This window comes from Rhyacophila brunnea, unplaced genomic scaffold (assembly GCF_057557595.1).
Source record: "Rhyacophila brunnea isolate RB1 unplaced genomic scaffold, BYU_Rbru_1.0 scaffold_16, whole genome shotgun sequence".
Lineage (NCBI taxonomy): Eukaryota > Metazoa > Arthropoda > Insecta > Trichoptera > Rhyacophilidae > Rhyacophila > Rhyacophila brunnea.
Window position 1 is genome coordinate 2,602,983 of NW_028232816.1, and position 19,319 is coordinate 2,622,301.

Below are 19,319 nucleotides of genomic sequence, written 5' to 3' on the forward strand. Positions count from 1 at the left end.
GTCAATATTGTCACTGGAGGTGTTACAGCACGTTGAGCAACATTCGATGCATTAAAATAAACTCGTTGACCATTCTCCAGATGCACCGCCAAATGTACAGCAGTGGGATGACGTTCATGAATGGGAATGAGAAAATACACCAAATCGCTTCATTGCAGCTCACATATCGACAAACTTGATAGTGCGTGATTTTATCGTTGGTATTGGGAGTTTGAACGCCAAAAACCACAATATCGCTGCCTTTGGTGACATATTTGCAGATGTATTTGATGTACTTTACTGAATTGCAATACTCATGTATCAGAGATGGCGGTGTATACGGATTTTTTTGTGATTTTCTTACTTTTCCAATGCGCGAGGAAGCTTCTCGAGGCCGAGACGAATAAAAAAAAAACATCGAAACCAGTCAATCAGTTCTATATCATCAATAGACATCATCAAAAAAGCTGTTCCATACGAAATGTATAAGAAAATGAATGTTCCTCATAATTTCTTTTTCCGTGATTTTTTCTGATGTTTTAATAGTTATTTTGCTATTCAGGGCAGAGAAAAATCCAACAAATTAAAGATCATAAAAATCGGTCCAGCCGTTTTTGAGTTATAAAATAAATGGTGTAATTAACCCAACTTTGTTTTATATAGATAGATAGATTAGATCTTCTGGCTCGCGGCATTGTAAATAACACTGGAAAATTAATCAAACAATTCAAAATTACATAATAAAGCAATTATTGATACGCGCACATTCACAAATTTGATAACCTCACAAAGTGAACATTTTAGAAGGCAACTTATAGTTTGAAAATCACCATCAAAATCGCTATTTGTCTACAACAAAGTCTTTCGGTATTATCTGAGTCTGAACTGAATCAACTGTCAAAAACGCCATGTTCATACTTTTGTTTGTTTGTTTCTTGTTTATTGTTTCTGTCATGTATCAGAGATGGCGTTGTATACGGATTTAATTTTTTTGTGATTTTCTTTTATTTTCGAATGGCGAGGTTCATTGTTCAAAATGTCAAAATGTATGAGAAAATGAATTTTCCTCATAATTTATTTTTTCCGTGATTTATCCAATGTTTTATTAGTTATTCTGCTATTCGAGGTGGAGACAAATCCAACAAATCAAAGATTATAAAAATTGGTCCAGCCGTTCTTGAGTTATAAATGGTGTAACTAACCCGACTTGTTTTATATAATATATAGATTATTTTGACACTTTTTTTCCTGATAATAATTTTATGTTTGTTATTATATAATAAAGTACAGTACTAGTAATCCGCCACCCCAAAAACCAGACATGTGTCGAATAAGTGAAAGCGGCGGATTATAGTGCATACATATGAAATAATATGGTAAAAATGAAAACAGGTATTTCGTAAAAATAGTTTTTACGAAAATCGGTGTATGCCACTAACGCTCTTGGAAGAACAACAAATAAATCGTTTCCTCTAATTGTTGATAATCGCCCGTCCTCATTGTTTGCCGGTGCCCAATTCCAAAGTCAGCACTTGTCACATAATCTTCAATCTTGCCTTTGTTCTTTATTATATCATAAACAGTTGAGCGACCAATATTGTATATTTTAGCAACGTCAGTAAATAAGGCACCGGTATCTATCTTTCGTAAAATTTCTAATTTTTGTTTTAAAGTTAATTTGTCATGTTTACGCTTTCGAGAAGACTCCATTTTGTTAATTTATTGAAACTGAAGCAAAGAATGTGGCAGAAGGAAACGAACAGAAACACATGCGTCAGTTGCTAGAATACACAGCGGACTAAGCATAGATAATATACGTAAAAGACTAACTGAAAGAAAACGATAATATTATTGACTCAGGTTAAATTCAATGGTCAGCGAAACCGGGTTAGACGGCAGACAGCTCATAATATTGGCACTCGGCGGACTACTGAATTTGACATACAAATACCGGCGGATTATAGAGCTTGATTTTGTGCTTTCAACTAGTAAAAATAACGGCGGATTATAGTAGTTGTCGGATAATCGAGCGGCGGATTACTGAAAGAGTACTGTACATAAATTATTTAAACATAATGACAGAAAGAAAACATATTACGAAAAGGAAAACACGACAGACGAGGAAAAATTATCCACTTAAACCCTCTTACCTGGACTTACTGCCCAACAAGATCATAATATGTAAGATCTCATTAGGTAGTAAATCCAGGTATGGTGATAGTAAAGCTCCCATTTCAAACCATTTACCTGGCCAGTGACATGACAACGCGTTTCGGAGTGGTGGGGCGGCGAATTTTGAGGAAGGCACGCTCAACTATTTACAAGAAAGCCTACAAACGGGGTGATCGGAGAGGGCACGCCTGCCTGGCTGTTTTAAATGTGTGCTGCCCAAAATGCAGTAATGTCTATCGAGTTTTGGATGCGTGTGATGCGATCAATGGACAGACGAATAACACACCAGACTGTTTACTCGACCATATCATTGATAAACGTATACATGAAAAATAATCAGAAATTGACGAAAAAATTCTTTCTTTTACACTGTCGACGTATTGTTAGATTGTTTTGTGCAACTCTGTAGTATTCTAATTCTTACGAGTTTCAACGATCAATCTCACAATACGTCATTGAGACTTAATCCAAACATGATGGTTTTTTCCTTCGAGCTTAAACTGTGCTGAATGGGCCTTGTTTGGAGACGTCGTAGTAATAATAAATTATGACGAGTGCTTTGCGGAGATTGAAGAATACCTCATGCGTTCATGCTTTGCCAGCAGCGCCGGTGATAATTTCAGTCTGTTCAACAAATATCGGAAAGGCAACAGATACTTCGTGGTGGGGCATAACCCTCGCATGCGGCAGGAGAAATTTTGTTTCTCTATCATGGTGGACTCTTTGGAGCCTGATGCCATTGACAGGTCGCAGGAAAGGCTAGCGATGGCTTACTGCGAAGCCGTCCCCCAAGACCAAGCAATCGAAGCTTATAACATAGGCATGCTGATTGATTTTTCTTGCCAGGCTGCTGTGACGAGGGGTTGCAACAGAGAATTCGAGTACATAGTCTACTAGGATGAACAAATATTTATGTTTAATACGTATTGAATAAGCTAAAATGTATCACATTTTACTGCAATTGCTGAATCGCTGTGACTGGGGAGATCAAAATTTCAAAACTTGATATTAAATAAACGATGAACACGTATTTTGCCACACTCGTGAAATACATATTTGGCACATGTAGCTTATTCCAAAATCACTTCATTTCACGTTAGCCAATAGGACCTCAGCTTTTAGGTCGTGACTAACATTTTAGTGGTATGTCATTTGGTTGCATAAGCGGATTAATCCAATATGTCAAGTTGCAGAAACAGCTCAATCCAACTTTTACTTTCAAACCCAGCTTGATACAAACATTGAATGTAAATAGATTCTTTTTTAATATCGAAAAGAATAAGTTTCCCTTTGTTAAACCTACGTATTTCCAAGATTGAACGTACGCAATATTAACAATAAATGTCTGAAATAATACTTTATTTATTTTTGACCAATTTTGTCAATGTTATTTGTATATATAAAAATTTAATATTAACTATGGAAAAAAATGCCAATCCCTGGATTGTCAAATTGTAATCCCGAAATCCAGGGATCGAAATTTTGGCTCGGGATTGGATTCCCTAGTCTCTATAGAACAACTGCAAAATTTTTAGTCTAGTTCCAAAGAACAATAAAACGCCACAAGTATCTCATAAATGTGTGTCTAATATGTAATATCATTGTCAACAGCGGGCACATCTGGATCTTGCATTTTGGGCGAGACAATGGCATATCAGATGTACCAATTGATCCGCGAGGCGGGTCAAGAAGGGCTGGCAAAGTCAGAGCTCTCAGACTTGATGGGGCTGGACCAACTGAGCGTCAGGCTCGTCACCAAATATTTGGTCAGTTCCGGAGTTGTTCAGGTCACCATGCACGACCAGTTCAAACAGAGGACAGCTAAGTAAGTGTCGTCTTACTCATCAACCGTATGAGGCGTCTATTTTCCGACGGTCAAAATCTAACAAAAAATACATTTTATTTATAAAACTGCATTCATCTATAATCTTCAAAACCTGTTCGATGCACACCATACTTATGACTCGATGACATTAAGCTACTTTACAAGCTGCTTGTGGGCGAATTTACAATCTGCTTGTAAACTCGCCCAGTGTCATCATCGAACAAGCTAACAAGCAGATTGTAAACAATCTACGAAAGTTGAATGCCGGGCTACTTGACACGCTAAACGCTGGCGTATGGACCGATCTGCGTCTGCGCACTAGAGCGATAGTGGCGAACCAGCCGGTAAAAAAACGAACTACTCAATACGTCCTGTTAAAATAGTACCAAAAATGACTGTTTCAACTCGCTAGCTTGTTGGCTTCTGAGCGAGTGGAAAGTTTTGTGTGTCATCATCATAATCGCACTAGCTGTTACTATTTTATTCCTAACGTTGGATTACACACTGTGGATTTCTGATAAATGCTGTTATTATTGTCATAGCATAGCAATGCACACAGAAAAATGAATATTTTTTATTGGCTAATAGGTCATATTTTGAGAACCAGACCTCATGTAAATAATTTTAAAAACAGTTAAATACATATTATGTATGTAGAAGTTTCCAATCGCATATATTTGGTGCACTTGTATTTGTTAAATCCTCAACTACTCTTAAAACATATTATTTTAATTTTTAGATACACATCTCAGGAATTTACATGCAATATTACAAAAACAATTGAAAAAGAAAAAGGAAAAATGAAAGAGATGAAAGAAAAAAAATTAGAATTGTCCACTGAAAGTAATGATGACACCATCAGCGAACCGGTTCAGGAAACCTCTCAAATATATGACGAACCGAGCGGATCGTCAAAACAGAAAATAAATTTAAACACTACCAAAACATCACCAGTGGCAAAATCTCAGAAGTCACCCAATAAAATACAGACGGGCGGGCTGAGATTTCTGCAGAGGGCCAATTTGATAATGGAACAACTCAGAAAGCGACATGTCATTTTAAATTCTCAATTCCTAAGCGAGTTGACGAGATTGGAAGCCGAGAGAATAGCCATCCACGGCATAATGGATAGGCGGTCGCTGTCCAGGATACTCGAGCATCTAGAACGCGAAGGGCAATTGAAGATACTGACGGTTAACACTGAAAAGAGTCAGCCGTTGACATTCATCTGCGAACCGCATATTGACGCCTCCAATCCTATGATACAGGCCGTGGTCGAGCAGATGCAGATCAAGTTAGCCATTAAGGAAATCGAAAGCAAGAGAAAGAAATCCATCAAACCGAATCAGCACCGAAAAACAAACACAAAAAATTCCGTCAAGGTCGGCAAGCGGCATGGCTATCTGCCCAAAATGGCCAGGATGCGGGTCCTCCATGAGTTTCTCTTCTACCTCTGCCACTGCCATGCCGGAAAAGAAGGTCTCCTGGAAGATCTCATTCCGAAGACATACTCCGCCGATGGAGAGCTGGCCTCTATGATGGATCGTGTGTATGAAGACGCTCCTGATAAATACATGTGCGTACCGCCCCTGTCTCATGACAGCTTCTGCCGGCCGTCCGAAGGCTGGCTTTTTTTGGCTGACGTAATATTCCTGATGCCGCTGTGCATCTTTCTCAGCGTTGTCAACATTGGGTTCACCATCCCCGGCCTGATGGACTTCGTGATCCACCCTTATAAGTCGCGGATACTGGTAAAGAACCTGCCGGAGGACATCCAGGCGGACCTGTTCTACAGGCAGAGGTACTCGGCGACCATTCGTTCCACACTGGACCGCCTCTGCCTCATTGGCCTCGTCAAGTTTGGGGAGCAGATCGGCCTCAAGCGGTGTAGAGTCTTCCTCTTTCTCAACAGGAAGACGAGTATCCTGGACACGACTACCTCCAGCAAGGGCTACAACAAGATTGAAGACCGCCCGTACAGTCGAGAGAGCTACCGCTTCGACAGCATGGAGGATGTTAAGTTCTACTGGGATCGGCTCCACTCCATCTGCTGTAACACTAAATTAGGGTACAGGTATGCAGCGCTCGGCCAGCAAGTCGAGTATCAGACTCCAGAGATAAAATTGGCAAGCGCGCTCCGGGCGTACAGCATCCATGACGTCCCCGATGATGAATTTGTCCCTGGGGACCACTGTGGCGCTGCAGGGTTTGACTCCACCCTCTACAGCCACATGAAGGGTTCGTGGGAGTATCAGTCCAGCTCTGCCGTCTTGCTGAAGCCGATCAAGCGGAAGCTGCTTTCTGTGGCGCCGGCCAACCGAGACGCATGCCCCCCCCGAAAGAAGCCCAGACTGGCGAGAGGCGAAGCTGGCGTATCCGCCGGTCGGACGGTACCCAAAGGCAAGTTCTCCATTCGGACTCTGGTGCCGCGTCAGGAATCAAAAAAGAAAAAGCCCCGCCAGGACGAGGTGGACCGGCAGATCCGAATTGCCTCCAAAAGGCTACGGGCCGTATGGACCCCCAAGGAAGATCGGATTCTATTGTTGGCGAGGGCGGCTGCCACACTTATGTTCAGCCTGGCCCAGATGGCACCGATGGTGACCATCAGGGATATCTTGCATGCTGCCACACATGTCAGGGACAAGACCACCGCCGCGTGCCAGAGGCGCGTTTTATTCATTGTGAAAAATCCGGTTGTCACCCGTATTGTCCACCTCTACACGGCGGAGGCCAACCGTCGAAGAGCAGACCTCACCGGTTTCACTGAGTTCGTGGCCGCCAACCGGGTCCCTCAAAGCTCTCCCGAGTTCGCCAGTTACGAAAAGCGCCTCAAAATCAGATTCATAGAGTTGACATTGCTGCTGCATCAAATAATGCATTCGCAAAATAAAATTAAATCCATCATAATCCCCGACGCCCTTAAAGACGTACACTCCATGTATGCCATTGACTATCCTGATCCTCCTCACACACAGAGAGAAGAAGAACCCGAAGACCGGACTGGCGTAGAAGAAACCATCTTGAACAGCGTAATTCACAGTTCCCTGTGCTGTGCCGCATACATGCGAAATCGCAACATTCAATTGCTGCAGCTGTATAGACACTTTCCCGAAGCTGTCCTTCGGCGAGTCATCCAAAAGTTAAGATCTTCCGGCATGATGTCCCTGAAAAAGCAGTGTTCCCAGTTTACCCTCTCACACACTTACACCACTCACTTGGTAGTCGCCGTCCCGTACAAAATATTCTTCGAAGCGTACAAGCACCGCAGTGAAATTGTCAAAAATAACTCTTTCGATTTGATGCTCGACTCGTTGGACTCAGGCGCAATCGCTCTCACCTCTGAAATGCAATATTTGAACCAGCTACGTTTGACCTTGAGCATTCCCGATAACTTGATAATCGACCTGGCCAATCTGCCCCCTGACAAATCATTGGATGCGACATTTAAATCTTCCGTTAACTCTTTGCAATTCATAGAGAGTGCCGATCCCAACATAGAAAGCTGTATCATCAGCTGCTCGGAGGTCGCAATTGATCTGACTTCGACCGTTGCTCAGTTGGAAGAGGAGGACAATGCAGTCAAAAATAAAATGAAGGGATTAATCGAGAAGTTAACCAGGTTGCCACATTCACTTATTTCATAGAGATTCCAGGCATCATCGATTTGGAGTCGTAATACTAACAAACATCAATTTATCATATTCTTAGGTGCGCTCATGCGTTTACATAGACTTAACCCATCGGTGCCCAAACACGAGAAATTCTCGTGTTAGAATAGATACTTGGTAATTATGTTTTTTTACACTATAATAGGGCATCTATTGAAAATTTCTGGTATTAATAAGTTCGCTATAGAGTGACAGAGATTCCTACCAACCAGTATAAAATATTGGATTTTAAAAATATCATTAAAAAAAAATAGTACACCGTTTTAAATATTTTTTTAAATTTTCCGTTTGTGACATCTGTTGATTGAATCTTTTGTCCAATATTTAATAAAACACCTCGATGCACAGAATAAAATGATGTATTCATGTTTCCGTGATGGAAAACACTTAAAAATATATGTCACAAAAGTTATTGACCTTTTTTATCGGCGTTAAGAATGAACATCTGTTAAAATATTTACAAACCTTGGAAGCGATTTTAGCTACAGGATAATTCAGGGTATAGTTTTATTACAAATTATCATTGGTATTTTATTACAAAATTTTTCTTAGCTCGTATTCTTATTTGTCCGGTACAAATCTTGCAATCGATTTTTAACTAACTTCCCGACTAGCTAGACATTTGAAACTTTTAGAATATAGCAGAACACGATGCCAATGCATTTTTATAATATACTTTTAGCCATCTTTAAGTAGAATTGAATTCATTTTTAGTTAATTCTGTTTTGTATGAAAATATATTTCGATACCATTATTGGTTGCTAGGGGGTCCTAGCAACTAAATTATTAAATAATATATACATGCGTTACTATGGAAATCAATATGAAATGACATTTCATTATTCAGTATTTCTTATTATTATTTTTAATTACAAATTTTTTTTATCGTTTAAGCTAGTCAAGTCAAGTTTATATGATTCAACAGAAAATTTAAAAACCTTGTATATATAAAGTTCTTTTTATCTTGTAATTATTTAAGTTTCGGAACAAAAATTCGTAACTTCTGAAATTTTGGAAAAAGTTTCTTATACTACACAATGTATATAATTATGTCATATTGCTAGAAATGCGAAAAGTATGGCATTTGTCAATAATTTTCAGATATTTTATGCATTATCGTATGAAAATAGTCCAATCAATGAATATATTATAGAGTGAATGGAATATGCAAGAATTTTTGACTTCAGGACTTTGTTAGGAGTAGTTAGTAGGTAAACATACTAAAAGTTCCCGCCCCTGGGAGGTGAAATTAAGGCGAGAGGGGAGTCGAAAGGTCCCATTTTTTGGTTTTTCGCTATATTTATTTGTCGAATTCCCAACGGTTTCCGAGATATACATTATTGAAAATCGATGATTTTGAAAATTGATTTTTACTGTAGCTACACAGAAAAAAGTAATTATGCCTTATGATGAACCAGAAACAGGGTTGTGGTTTATATTATCTGTGGTGGAAAATGTCCATGAGTTTATTGTATGAAAATTATTGATTTCAGAGAAGGAACTTTGATTATTAATGAGAATGATGTCAAAGGAAATCTTTATACTGAAAAAATAGCAAGCCTTCAATGCAATGTGGAGCTTGCGAAAAGAATAGTTGAAATTCTTGACCAATTCGGAAACCTCGGAGCCAGCATTGATGACATACAGGTGAAAATAATCAAAGCTAATATTTTTTAAGTCTTCTTCGTGGCAATTGGCGGTACTTCAAAACTCCTCTGATCTTTTGCATGCATAACTACTGTGCCTCCGACCCCGGTGTTTGTCCTTTGAACTACATATGGCGATATGAATTTACAGACGTGATTTTTTGACCGTATTTCTTGTGGGGTAGGCTGCAAATGTGAGGTATTTTGACCATGGCCACCACATCATGAAGCGGAAACCCAGGCCAGGATATTTGACGGGCACCCTTACCTATCGCTAAAAGTAAAGGCGGTGTGACACTCTACAGTAGCGTTTTCCAAATGGTGAATGCAGTAAAATTAAGGCGATTTTTTAATACATTCATTGGAATTATGAAGTTATCCAGTATCAACATAAAAAATTGCTTCGCACAATCATATGTCGTCTAACGTCAATACTCTGTATCTGACCTATATGACGAAAATTACTTTTTGATGTACTAAAAACAACAAAAATACTGCCCATCGACTGCGAAATTCCTATATATGTCGTTATTTTAACAAAAGTGATTCAGCCATTTTACTAATTTCCCGTATCTGAACATTGCAGAAATAAACCTTGATACCGGCCTTTCTCCGTCGAGGAGAATGGTGAAGGCCGTATCACTAGCAGGCCAGAAGCGGGGTGGAATTGAGAAACGCACATTGAGGTTGCTGGCAGTAGTTTATTTTATCGCTATGCAGGGTAGTCGTTGGCGGTTGTAGACGCGGTTTTTGCTGGCTATTGGCTTCATTGCTGAAGGCTAAAGATGCTTATGCTTGGGGTCCGAGCAAGAGAGTCAGGGCTTGCGGCTTCCCGATGCCGTCTTTTGGCTGGGCTGGAGGTGCTTGTCGCTCGGCATCCGACTCCGAGGCGAGAGATGCTTGCTGGGCTGGAGAATCTGGAGATGCTGACTTGGCTTCGCGTCCGAGGCGAGCAGAGGCGAGGCTAGCTGTCCGGTGTCCAATTGAAGAGAGAGATCCTGGCTGTTCGGCTTTTTGGCGGGACATCTAGCTGTTTGAGGTCCGAGGCAAGAGAGTTTTTTGCGGTCGATGCTGTTCGTTCGGTGTCCGATGTAAGAAGAGCTTTTCGCGCGCGTTCAACCGTCAGATTCGGCGTCATCGCACTCTCAGTCGCGAACCTCCCTGTTTTACCGACAGATTGACCAGTGGCGGCGCTATCGGTAGACCGCGTCTGTTTTGGCGGGAGCGCAGACGAATTCGAATTTCGGATTTTTGAGGAGGCGGGCTCTACTCGGCCGAGGGTTGCGAGAACCGCGAAGAGTGGACGTAGGCTGTGGTGTAATGGGAAAGTTGATGGTTCGGTCCGCCCTTTGAGGTGGTCTCCTTTGGGAGACCTTCATCTGGTATCAACCTGTAATTGTCTGTATCTTGCCTCTACGCTGTCGAGCGTGTTGCATGATGTGTGTTGATTTCAGCTTCAAAATGTCACTTTCAAATTATTTAAAAGGTGAAACAGTAAGTAATATAACAAATTTGGATGTTTATCTTTTTATATAATATCCCACATTTTATTCGATGTTATCATTATGTTAAACGTTATGTGCTTTGCTTTACCACTTTTTACATTACACGTTATTGGCATGCTATATAGTTACAACATGTGTGAACTATTAACAGTCAGATACGGGATATTAAATATTTATTTTTTTAGCTTCCTGCACAATTTGTAAAAAGTCACTTACGGGATATTGACATTAGGCCATCGATATTTTACATTACTGGCAACTTTTTTTTACTATTAAAGCAAATACGTGATGTGTATTCATCTCACATATCTGGTCGACCCTCTGGGGACCATGATTTTCACTAACATTCGATTTTCACTTAACCCACATATGAGTAGGTATAGGTCACTGGAGAGAGTTATGAGATCGTCAGAAAACATCAATGAAAGACAATAATATGTTGATCGGAAAAACAATTTTGTATTTGATTTCATTTTCAACAGTCAATGTCGTTCCACTGCTGGATGAAGGCTTCCACACAACTCGTTAGCTTTCCGTTTCCATAAATTACTGCCAAACTCAATCAATCTATTGATCCGGCAGCTTGTGGACTGGCCCGGTGAGGTTTAATATACGCGGCGTAAATCTGAACACTACCATTCTTGGTGGTGTTGGCTTGTGTCTCTGATAATTACCTTAGGAATCGAGGTCATCCATTGTTTGTTCTCCCAACGTGCAGAACTAACCTGCCATTAGTGATACCAATTGGGAGGTCAATAACCATGTTTAATGAAATCGCTTCGGATATTGATATATTCCACTTACGTGAGGGTGAATTTAAGTGGACGTTGTTTTATAAGTTTTTATAATAGAGTCAATCAAAGTTCACTCTGTGTGCTTCCATCTACTTTTATTTTATTTTTTTATTTCTTTTCTTATTTTATAACTTATTGTATTATTAACTAACATTTCTCTGTATTTTTATTTGAAAAATTGTTAACACTTATTTTATGTCATGCCGTGAACGTTTTAAATTTATAATTTGTTATGTTCATTATATGTAAAATAAATAAATTTGAATTTGAATATCTAATACAAACATTGCTATTGAATTGCTAACGAATAGCTAAATGAATAATTGCTGTCAATCTGTATTACAAAAATTACTCTTTCTATTATAGGGTAGTTCTTTTTAACCATAGATAATCTTTGATCTTTCAGGAAAGATTTGATGCGCTCGTACCAATGACAGAATTATTAGAAGCATTCGAAGTCCTGCATGAGGAAAATATTATCAAACGCGTCGGCAACGTAGATTCCCGTTGGGTGCTGAGATGTCATCATCATGCGTGGTTTGTCAGCACACTATTAGATTTTACCGGCGACTGCAGGCTGATCGAAGCAGATACAGAAGTGACTCCCGGCGGCAACATAAACGTTCACTACACTTCCACTGATAATAACCCTGGTACATCCGGAGACGTGGAGAAATCATCGTCAGCCGATACCATCGTACCGATAGATGTCAATTTGAATAATACATACGACGAAACTAATAATCAAGACGAAAATGTAAACACTGCCAGTCCGGTCATTGGTGACATTAAATATTTAGTTGACGTTACATCGCAGAAGTATATTATGAAAGTTTTGACAACGCCCAGTATGGCGGTTTGTAATGGTAACATTTTGCTGTCGCCACGGCCGTGGATTCGACTGGACGGCGAATTGAATCTGAGGGTGCTGTGGCCGTGGGCGCGTGCCATGCTGCTGTATATCGTGGATCGGCCAATGCTTAAGTTAACCGAGCTCCAGAAGAGATTTCATTACATGAATCCATTTCACATCCGTCTTGTTGCAGAGGTAATTTTACAACGTTTATATTAGGTCGTATTCTTATTTGTCCGGTGGTTGTTTATCCGGTACAAATCTTGCAATCGATTTTTAACTAACTTCCCGACTAGCTAGACATTTGAAACTTTTAGAATATATCAGAACACGATGCCAATGCATTTTTTTAATACTTTTAGTCATCTTTAAGTAGAATTGAATTCATTTTTAGTTAATTCTGTTTTGTATGAAAAGTTATTTCGATACCATTATTGGTTGCTAGGGGGTCCTAGCAACTAAATTATTAAATAATATTATATACATGCGTTACTATAGAAATCAATATGAAATGACATTTCATTTTTCAGTATTTCTTATTATTATTTTTAATTACAAATTTTTTTTATCGTTTAAGCTAGTCAAGTCAAGTTTATATGATTCAACAGAAAATTTAAAAACCTTGTATATAAAAAATTCTTTTTATCTTGTAATTATTTTATAATAAATTTACTTTTCGTAAATATGCCGTATTACACCACACCAATAAGCAATGGTGCACAACCTATTTGGCAGAAGGGCCAATTTATCCATTTTATAATTGTTGCCACAGTGGGTAAAAGTGTTAAGATAAATCATACCTAGGTATACATTTTATTATTTTAAATTTAATGGTTAGATATCAGATACTCCAATCACTCTCCACTCCATAGTACGTGCATATTTGCACCATGGATCTTAGTATCAACCCCATCAATCGTATTCAATATAACACTACTTGGTGATGAAGTACAGGTAACCCCCCGTTCACCGCGGGGGATACGTTCTGGACATGGTCGCGATAAGCGAAATTTCTCGATCAACTGCGATTACATACTGTCAAGTAATGCATTACAGCCATGTTTTACAGCACTCACTTGCTCTTAATTTCCGTCGTTCTCTTCTAACAACTCCATGCGTTGATTGTGAAGAGAAAGGGCCTTTTCTATGGTTGTAACACTTAACTTTCGCATGAGAACATGTTTGGAGATGTCATTTTCTAGGGATGTATGGCAGTTCATTTATTGCAGCTCTTCATTAGTTAAGGGTTCGCCGTGTGATTTTAACAAAGTCTGAATATCATCTACATCAACACCTTCGATGCCTCCGGATATGGCTATAAGACTAATCTCTTCGATGATATTTTGAATATCATTTTCATACAACATTTCATTTCAACAACCTTTTCCAAACACCCTTCATACACGACTGGGTGACTTCATTCCACGCTTCGTCAATATTTCTGATAGCTTTCTTAATATTAAATTGTTTCCACCAAACCCGCATGGCATCTCTATCACCTCCATCAGTTTCTTCAATGAGTTGAGAGAAAAAGAATTAAACGATCCTTGGATGCTTTAAATCCGGAAACCGTCTTCTCCTCTATGGAAATAAACATACGTGTTGGCATTCGTTCCCAATAGAGTCCCGTCTCATCCACGCTACAAATTAAATTTGCTGGACAACTTCCCCTTTCCACAATTTCCAGTTTTAAAAAAAGATCACGATATAACGAATGCGCACTCGCCGGAGTCACGATGAACGATTATCTGTACTTATCATTTTGGGCCACATGTGACCCACAGGCCAAGGGCTGTGCATCACTGCACTGGAGTATTAGTGTCAAAATAACATGTTGTTTTTACATCTCTTTTTATAGTTGATGTCAGAACTTGGATGCACAAGACTTGTAAAATTTCTTGCCCCTAAAGCGTCGCTATGGGTTTCGGATTCTACTGTTAGAGTTGGTATGTTATTTTGCAATTTGATCTTTCTTTATTTGTACCCCACACTTATAATAGGTACATTGTGACCTTTTTTTTTAAGGACTGACAATGTAAAATAAAGGGAAATTTTTTAAATATTTTTTTATTAACAATTCATAAAAATTGCCTTAGAGCATATTAAGTCAATGACGTGTTCTTTCACCTTTTCGAGAATGTTCCTTTTCTCTTGAACTAACGATTTTGTTCTTCGCTGAGACAATGTGAACGGTCGTAAACAAAAAAAATAGTAAACTCCGGGCACATAAAATTGGGGTCCCACTGTATTAAATGAGTGTTTCACAAGCATAGTGAACCAAGTCCATTCTGGTTATTTTTGAGTAAGCTAGATTCAAACATAATAATATGTAAGTATTTCTAATTCTGTAAGGGTATGATTGCAATTCTGAAGTGTTACTTTGGGTACATTTAAGTAGTTATGTAAGGGAAATCATATCCTTCCAGAATAAGAAATACTCAAATATTATGTTTGAACCATTGATATACTACTAGATGAGGAGTTCCCATACAAGTGTCATTTTAAAAATGTACCACAAAAGAAGATATTACGAATATCGTCTTATAATATATCCTTGTAGGTATAATGCGTTAAGACCGTTAACATGGATTCTCTAATTTCACCCGTATTGCCATGGCTGTAAAACTAAATTTGTGTTCTTGGAATAGTGACCCTAAGGGTGTCTGCAACCCAAAGCTTGCAAACTACCAAAAATTCATGTCTGAGCGGACAGACCAAGTCGTCATGCGCTGACTATTAGTTAGAGTAAGATGCAAGCTAGATCGGGCTTACTCATAATTAATGCCAGGTCGTTTTCGAGACAAATATTAAGTGAGCTTATATCGAGTGAAGTCCGCTGATATTAAAACAGTAAGTTTTAACACTGGCCGAGTCGCTGAAAATCGGGCGTCATTTTAAGAAGCATATGATTCATCCAGTAGTATATCAATGGTTTGAACTTAGCTTACTCAAAAATAACCAGAATGTACTTGGTTCACTATGCTTGTGAAACACTCAAATGTTTTAATTTTTATGTTAGATGTACATTTTTGTTTGATGAAAGAATTGAGGTACTGAGGAGCAACCTTATTATAATTAGGACGTTCTGCTGTTGCATTGTTTTTAAAATTCTCGATTCCTTCCTTATCATCTCGCCAACAATCATTTCAATCTTACTAATATAATTATGTACCACTAAACATCAAAAGGTAACATAGGTACCTACTGATAGGATTGTTGAAAAAACCTAATGTACCTATGAAAATGATTTTGTAATGACTTCATATTTAATCAGTACTTACCCGTTTACGTTGCATTATTAAACCATTCATTGTTGAAGTACGTATCTAATTAATCTTTAAATAAGCTAGTTACGTATCATCACGTAAACATGTGCGTTTTTGTATTACAAAATCACAATGAATACATAAATGAGGATTTAAACACAAAATAACACTTTCAACGGTAATAGTTATGTAAAAGACAAAACACAATAGATGTACATACAGCTTTCTACAATATTACGTTGACATTAGATATCTGACGTTTACCGTCAGCGACTCTAGCGGCAAAGCATAAATGTACTCGGCAGTGGCGGTTGACTTTTCGCATACTTCCGTAGAAGTAGGCTTGCGCAACTGGTCATAGTGCTTCATTCAGGAATTGGGCTCCAGGGGTTACCAAGCATGCATGAAGTTCACGGTATCCTAAATCGTAGTTTACTCACTTTTTCAGACTTATCGCCTTTTTCCTTTTGCACATGGTTTTGTTATATGTTTAAAAATAATGTCACAGAGTGTTTCCGTTACAAATATTGACCAAGTATTAAATATTATTACATTGCTCATAACGTGGCTCAATGACAGTAGTGTAGTGAAACAATATTGCAGTGGTATAAGCGAAACGATCACATTAACACCCACGCTTTGAGAAAATCACAAATGTATTGTGTCCTCACCGGGATTAAAACCCGGAGCTCCCAGATGAGAGACCAGCTACTTATGCACTAGCGACTATGAGGGGTCTCGATGGTAACTCATTCAACAGTATTCAATGCATGTGGCTAATACAGGATATTTTTTATAATGTCCCACTTTTTCCTCTCGTATAGAGTGTATGCAATTATTAATGCTATTTTCTTTAACAGTCCCAAGGTCTAGGGGGTACAAATCACGATCTAAAACCCCCCATTGTTACGAAACCACCTGTTTATAATATTCTGTAAAAAAAATACGTCTGCGAATTTATATTATGAAATTTAATTATTTTTATTTCAGAACCTGCCACCATCTTAGACAATAATGACATAATTCACATTGAAATGCTAGAAAATCCAATTTCGACACTGGCCATGTACCAAGGAAGTAAACCTTCTGCTGAGGTTGCAAGCTAATGAACCTTACATGAAGAAGACTGGCATTGAAGAATTTTCCTTTACATAAAATAGGGAAAAAGGGCGACAGATACTTTTTCTTTACTACCTGGATACATTATCTGCTAAGGTCTACATCTGTCAAAGGTTTAAAAAGAGGAATGCTCTTGAGGAAACCGATACATTACAAATAGAAAAAAGGGTACAGTTCGGTTATGAGGAATACAGCGGAAAACACATATTGAAAATACCCGATATACTAGATTATTTGTTAGTTTGGGTTAGGTTAGGTTGGGTTAGGTTAGGTTTGGTTAGGTTGACCTAACAAATAATCCAGTATATCGGCTATTTTCAAAATATGTTTGCCGCTGTATTCCTCATAACTGAACTGTACCGAAAAAAGTTTTCAAAAGCCTAATACATAATTTTGAAGAGTAATTGGTCAGAGCAAAAAAAATCATAAAGGAATTTTCACTCATTGAATTAATAATATGTTACCATGGTCCCCATATTCTGAAGCAGCCCCCCTGACCTATCGCCAAGGTTAAGGGCAGTGTTCCGTGGAACCCCAGGGTTCAGCGAGTTGAAATTAAGGACATTCTGAATGAATAGCAGTGTTATTTTAAGCAGGAAGGCAATGAAGAGAGCTCAACATCTGCACTGAATAACTGTGGTTATTTTGTAGAAGTACAAACTTACAAAACCAAAACACAATAATTAGTCGTATAGTATCAAAAGTAGATCTGTGTGCTATTCATCATTTCGAGAAAATGATGAAAAACGTTTTGTTGGGTTTTTTAGTGTTATAATAGCATGAAATATCTTACTACATTTAGAAATTAGAAATTCAATTCAAATTCAACAGTTCTACTTTTGTTTCCAAAGTATTGAAAAGTTCTAATTCTGATACTAAGCCCTATTTTCCATCACAATTTTATACCACACACATATGATTTTGATTCGAATATTATATTGCTAGTCATACATTATGGTCAAAAGAATAATTTGGCATACTTAGTTAAATTTCGATATATTTGCGACAGTTCTACTTTTGATACTATACGATTCGATTAATACATTAATACATTTTTGCAGAATTAAATTGTATGTATGTAAGTACCTACTTATTATTTATTTTAGAATTTCTTATTCTCCTGGCTATTGTATAGAAATAAATCGATATTTTTTCAAAGTTTGCTTGATTAATAACCCCAATGTATCCCAATTAATCGGAATTGAATGTTAATACAAAATAAAACTCGTTATCGGTGGACGTATGATTTTAGTTTGTATTACAGAGAAGTGTTTTCACATAGTATGAATAATAAAAGTATTGAAATTACGTTTTTTATTTATAACATTAGGCAAATAAATCAAGATTTCCGCTAGAAGACGGATCAGTTTGGTTGTTAGCCATTCTTTCAATCAATATCCTGGATCAAAACATAAAATGAGATTCGAACCCGTAACCCATGGAATAAAAGACAAGATTTACATCCCTTTTGGATCATCATCATCATCGAGAGTGCTACAACTCGATGTGGGCCCTGGCTCCCTTCAACAACTTTCTCCACCTGTCCTAATATCCATATTTCTTTGTACTGTTTTAATAGTATTTCTTTGTTTTTTTAAATGTGATGTTGTGAACGTCTTAAATTTATAATGTGTAAAGGTCACTATACGTAAAAATAAGTAAATTTGAAGAAAAATAAAAAAATAGGGGCTGCTTTCCAGATCAGTACCTCAAGTATACAGCAATTAGTGGCAGTGAATTCTTGACCTGCCTCTTCTACATTCACTCAGCATTACTATCTTTGCCAATTCACTGTCACTCTTCCTCTTGGATGGTGTGTTTTTGAATAATACTATACGGCCAAAAAATACTTTTTGATGTATTTTCGACATCAGGAAAAAATATTGTGCCCATGAAAATATATGTAGATATGTGTTACATTGAATGCGTAAAATTGCGTATTACATGAAATCGGCAAAATTTTGCCTATTTCATGAAAAATGCAAGCCCGTTGCCTTATTCATGAATTAGGCAAATTATCTGCCGAGTGCGTGAATTCGGAAGGGTATGGAATTCTTAACTATCAACATGACGGTAGAAAAAGTAAATTTAATACGGATAGTTTTATTAGGCCTAGGGTAAATCCCAAAATGAAAGGCTCCCTGAGCATCGTCACACTGGATCCAGCTAGGCCGAGTTATCAGTACATATATGTATAAAAATGGGGTAATAAACATCTTTTTAAGCGTTGGACTATGACGCCGTGGGTCCCAGGTTCGAATCCTGGGTCTGGCAAGTACACATATTGTTTTTCAATGTGTGTGTGAGTCAGGATATGGACCTAATAGGTTGAGCAAGTGGCTGACATCCATTTCTCGTAAAAAACAAAATCTGTTAATACAAATCTCTACTCTGTGGAGGCCCATATGATCGGACATGGATAGAAATATTTGGATTGGATGCAGAACAATAACATGTCATGAAAACTTGCATCATTGATAGAATTCAACAAA

At 38.1% G+C, this 19,319-nt stretch overlaps 1 protein-coding gene across 1 annotated transcript in view; it reads left to right on the plus strand.

Moving 5' to 3' along the window:
• Positions 1-18,127, plus strand: part of LOC147074200 (general transcription factor 3C polypeptide 1) — a 32,288-nt gene extending 14,161 nt beyond the window's left edge. Inside the window, exons 8-13 of the mRNA XM_085944017.1 lie at positions 3,763-3,976; positions 4,716-7,595; positions 9,138-9,291; positions 11,996-12,637; positions 14,301-14,388; positions 16,699-18,127. Of these exons, the coding sequence (XP_085800143.1) occupies positions 3,763-3,976; positions 4,716-7,595; positions 9,138-9,291; positions 11,996-12,637; positions 14,301-14,388; positions 16,699-16,814 (4,094 nt within the window). The 3' untranslated portion in view covers positions 16,815-18,127. The remainder of the gene's footprint in view (positions 1-3,762; positions 3,977-4,715; positions 7,596-9,137; positions 9,292-11,995; positions 12,638-14,300; positions 14,389-16,698) is intronic.
• The last annotated feature ends 1,192 nt before the right edge of the window (positions 18,128-19,319 follow it).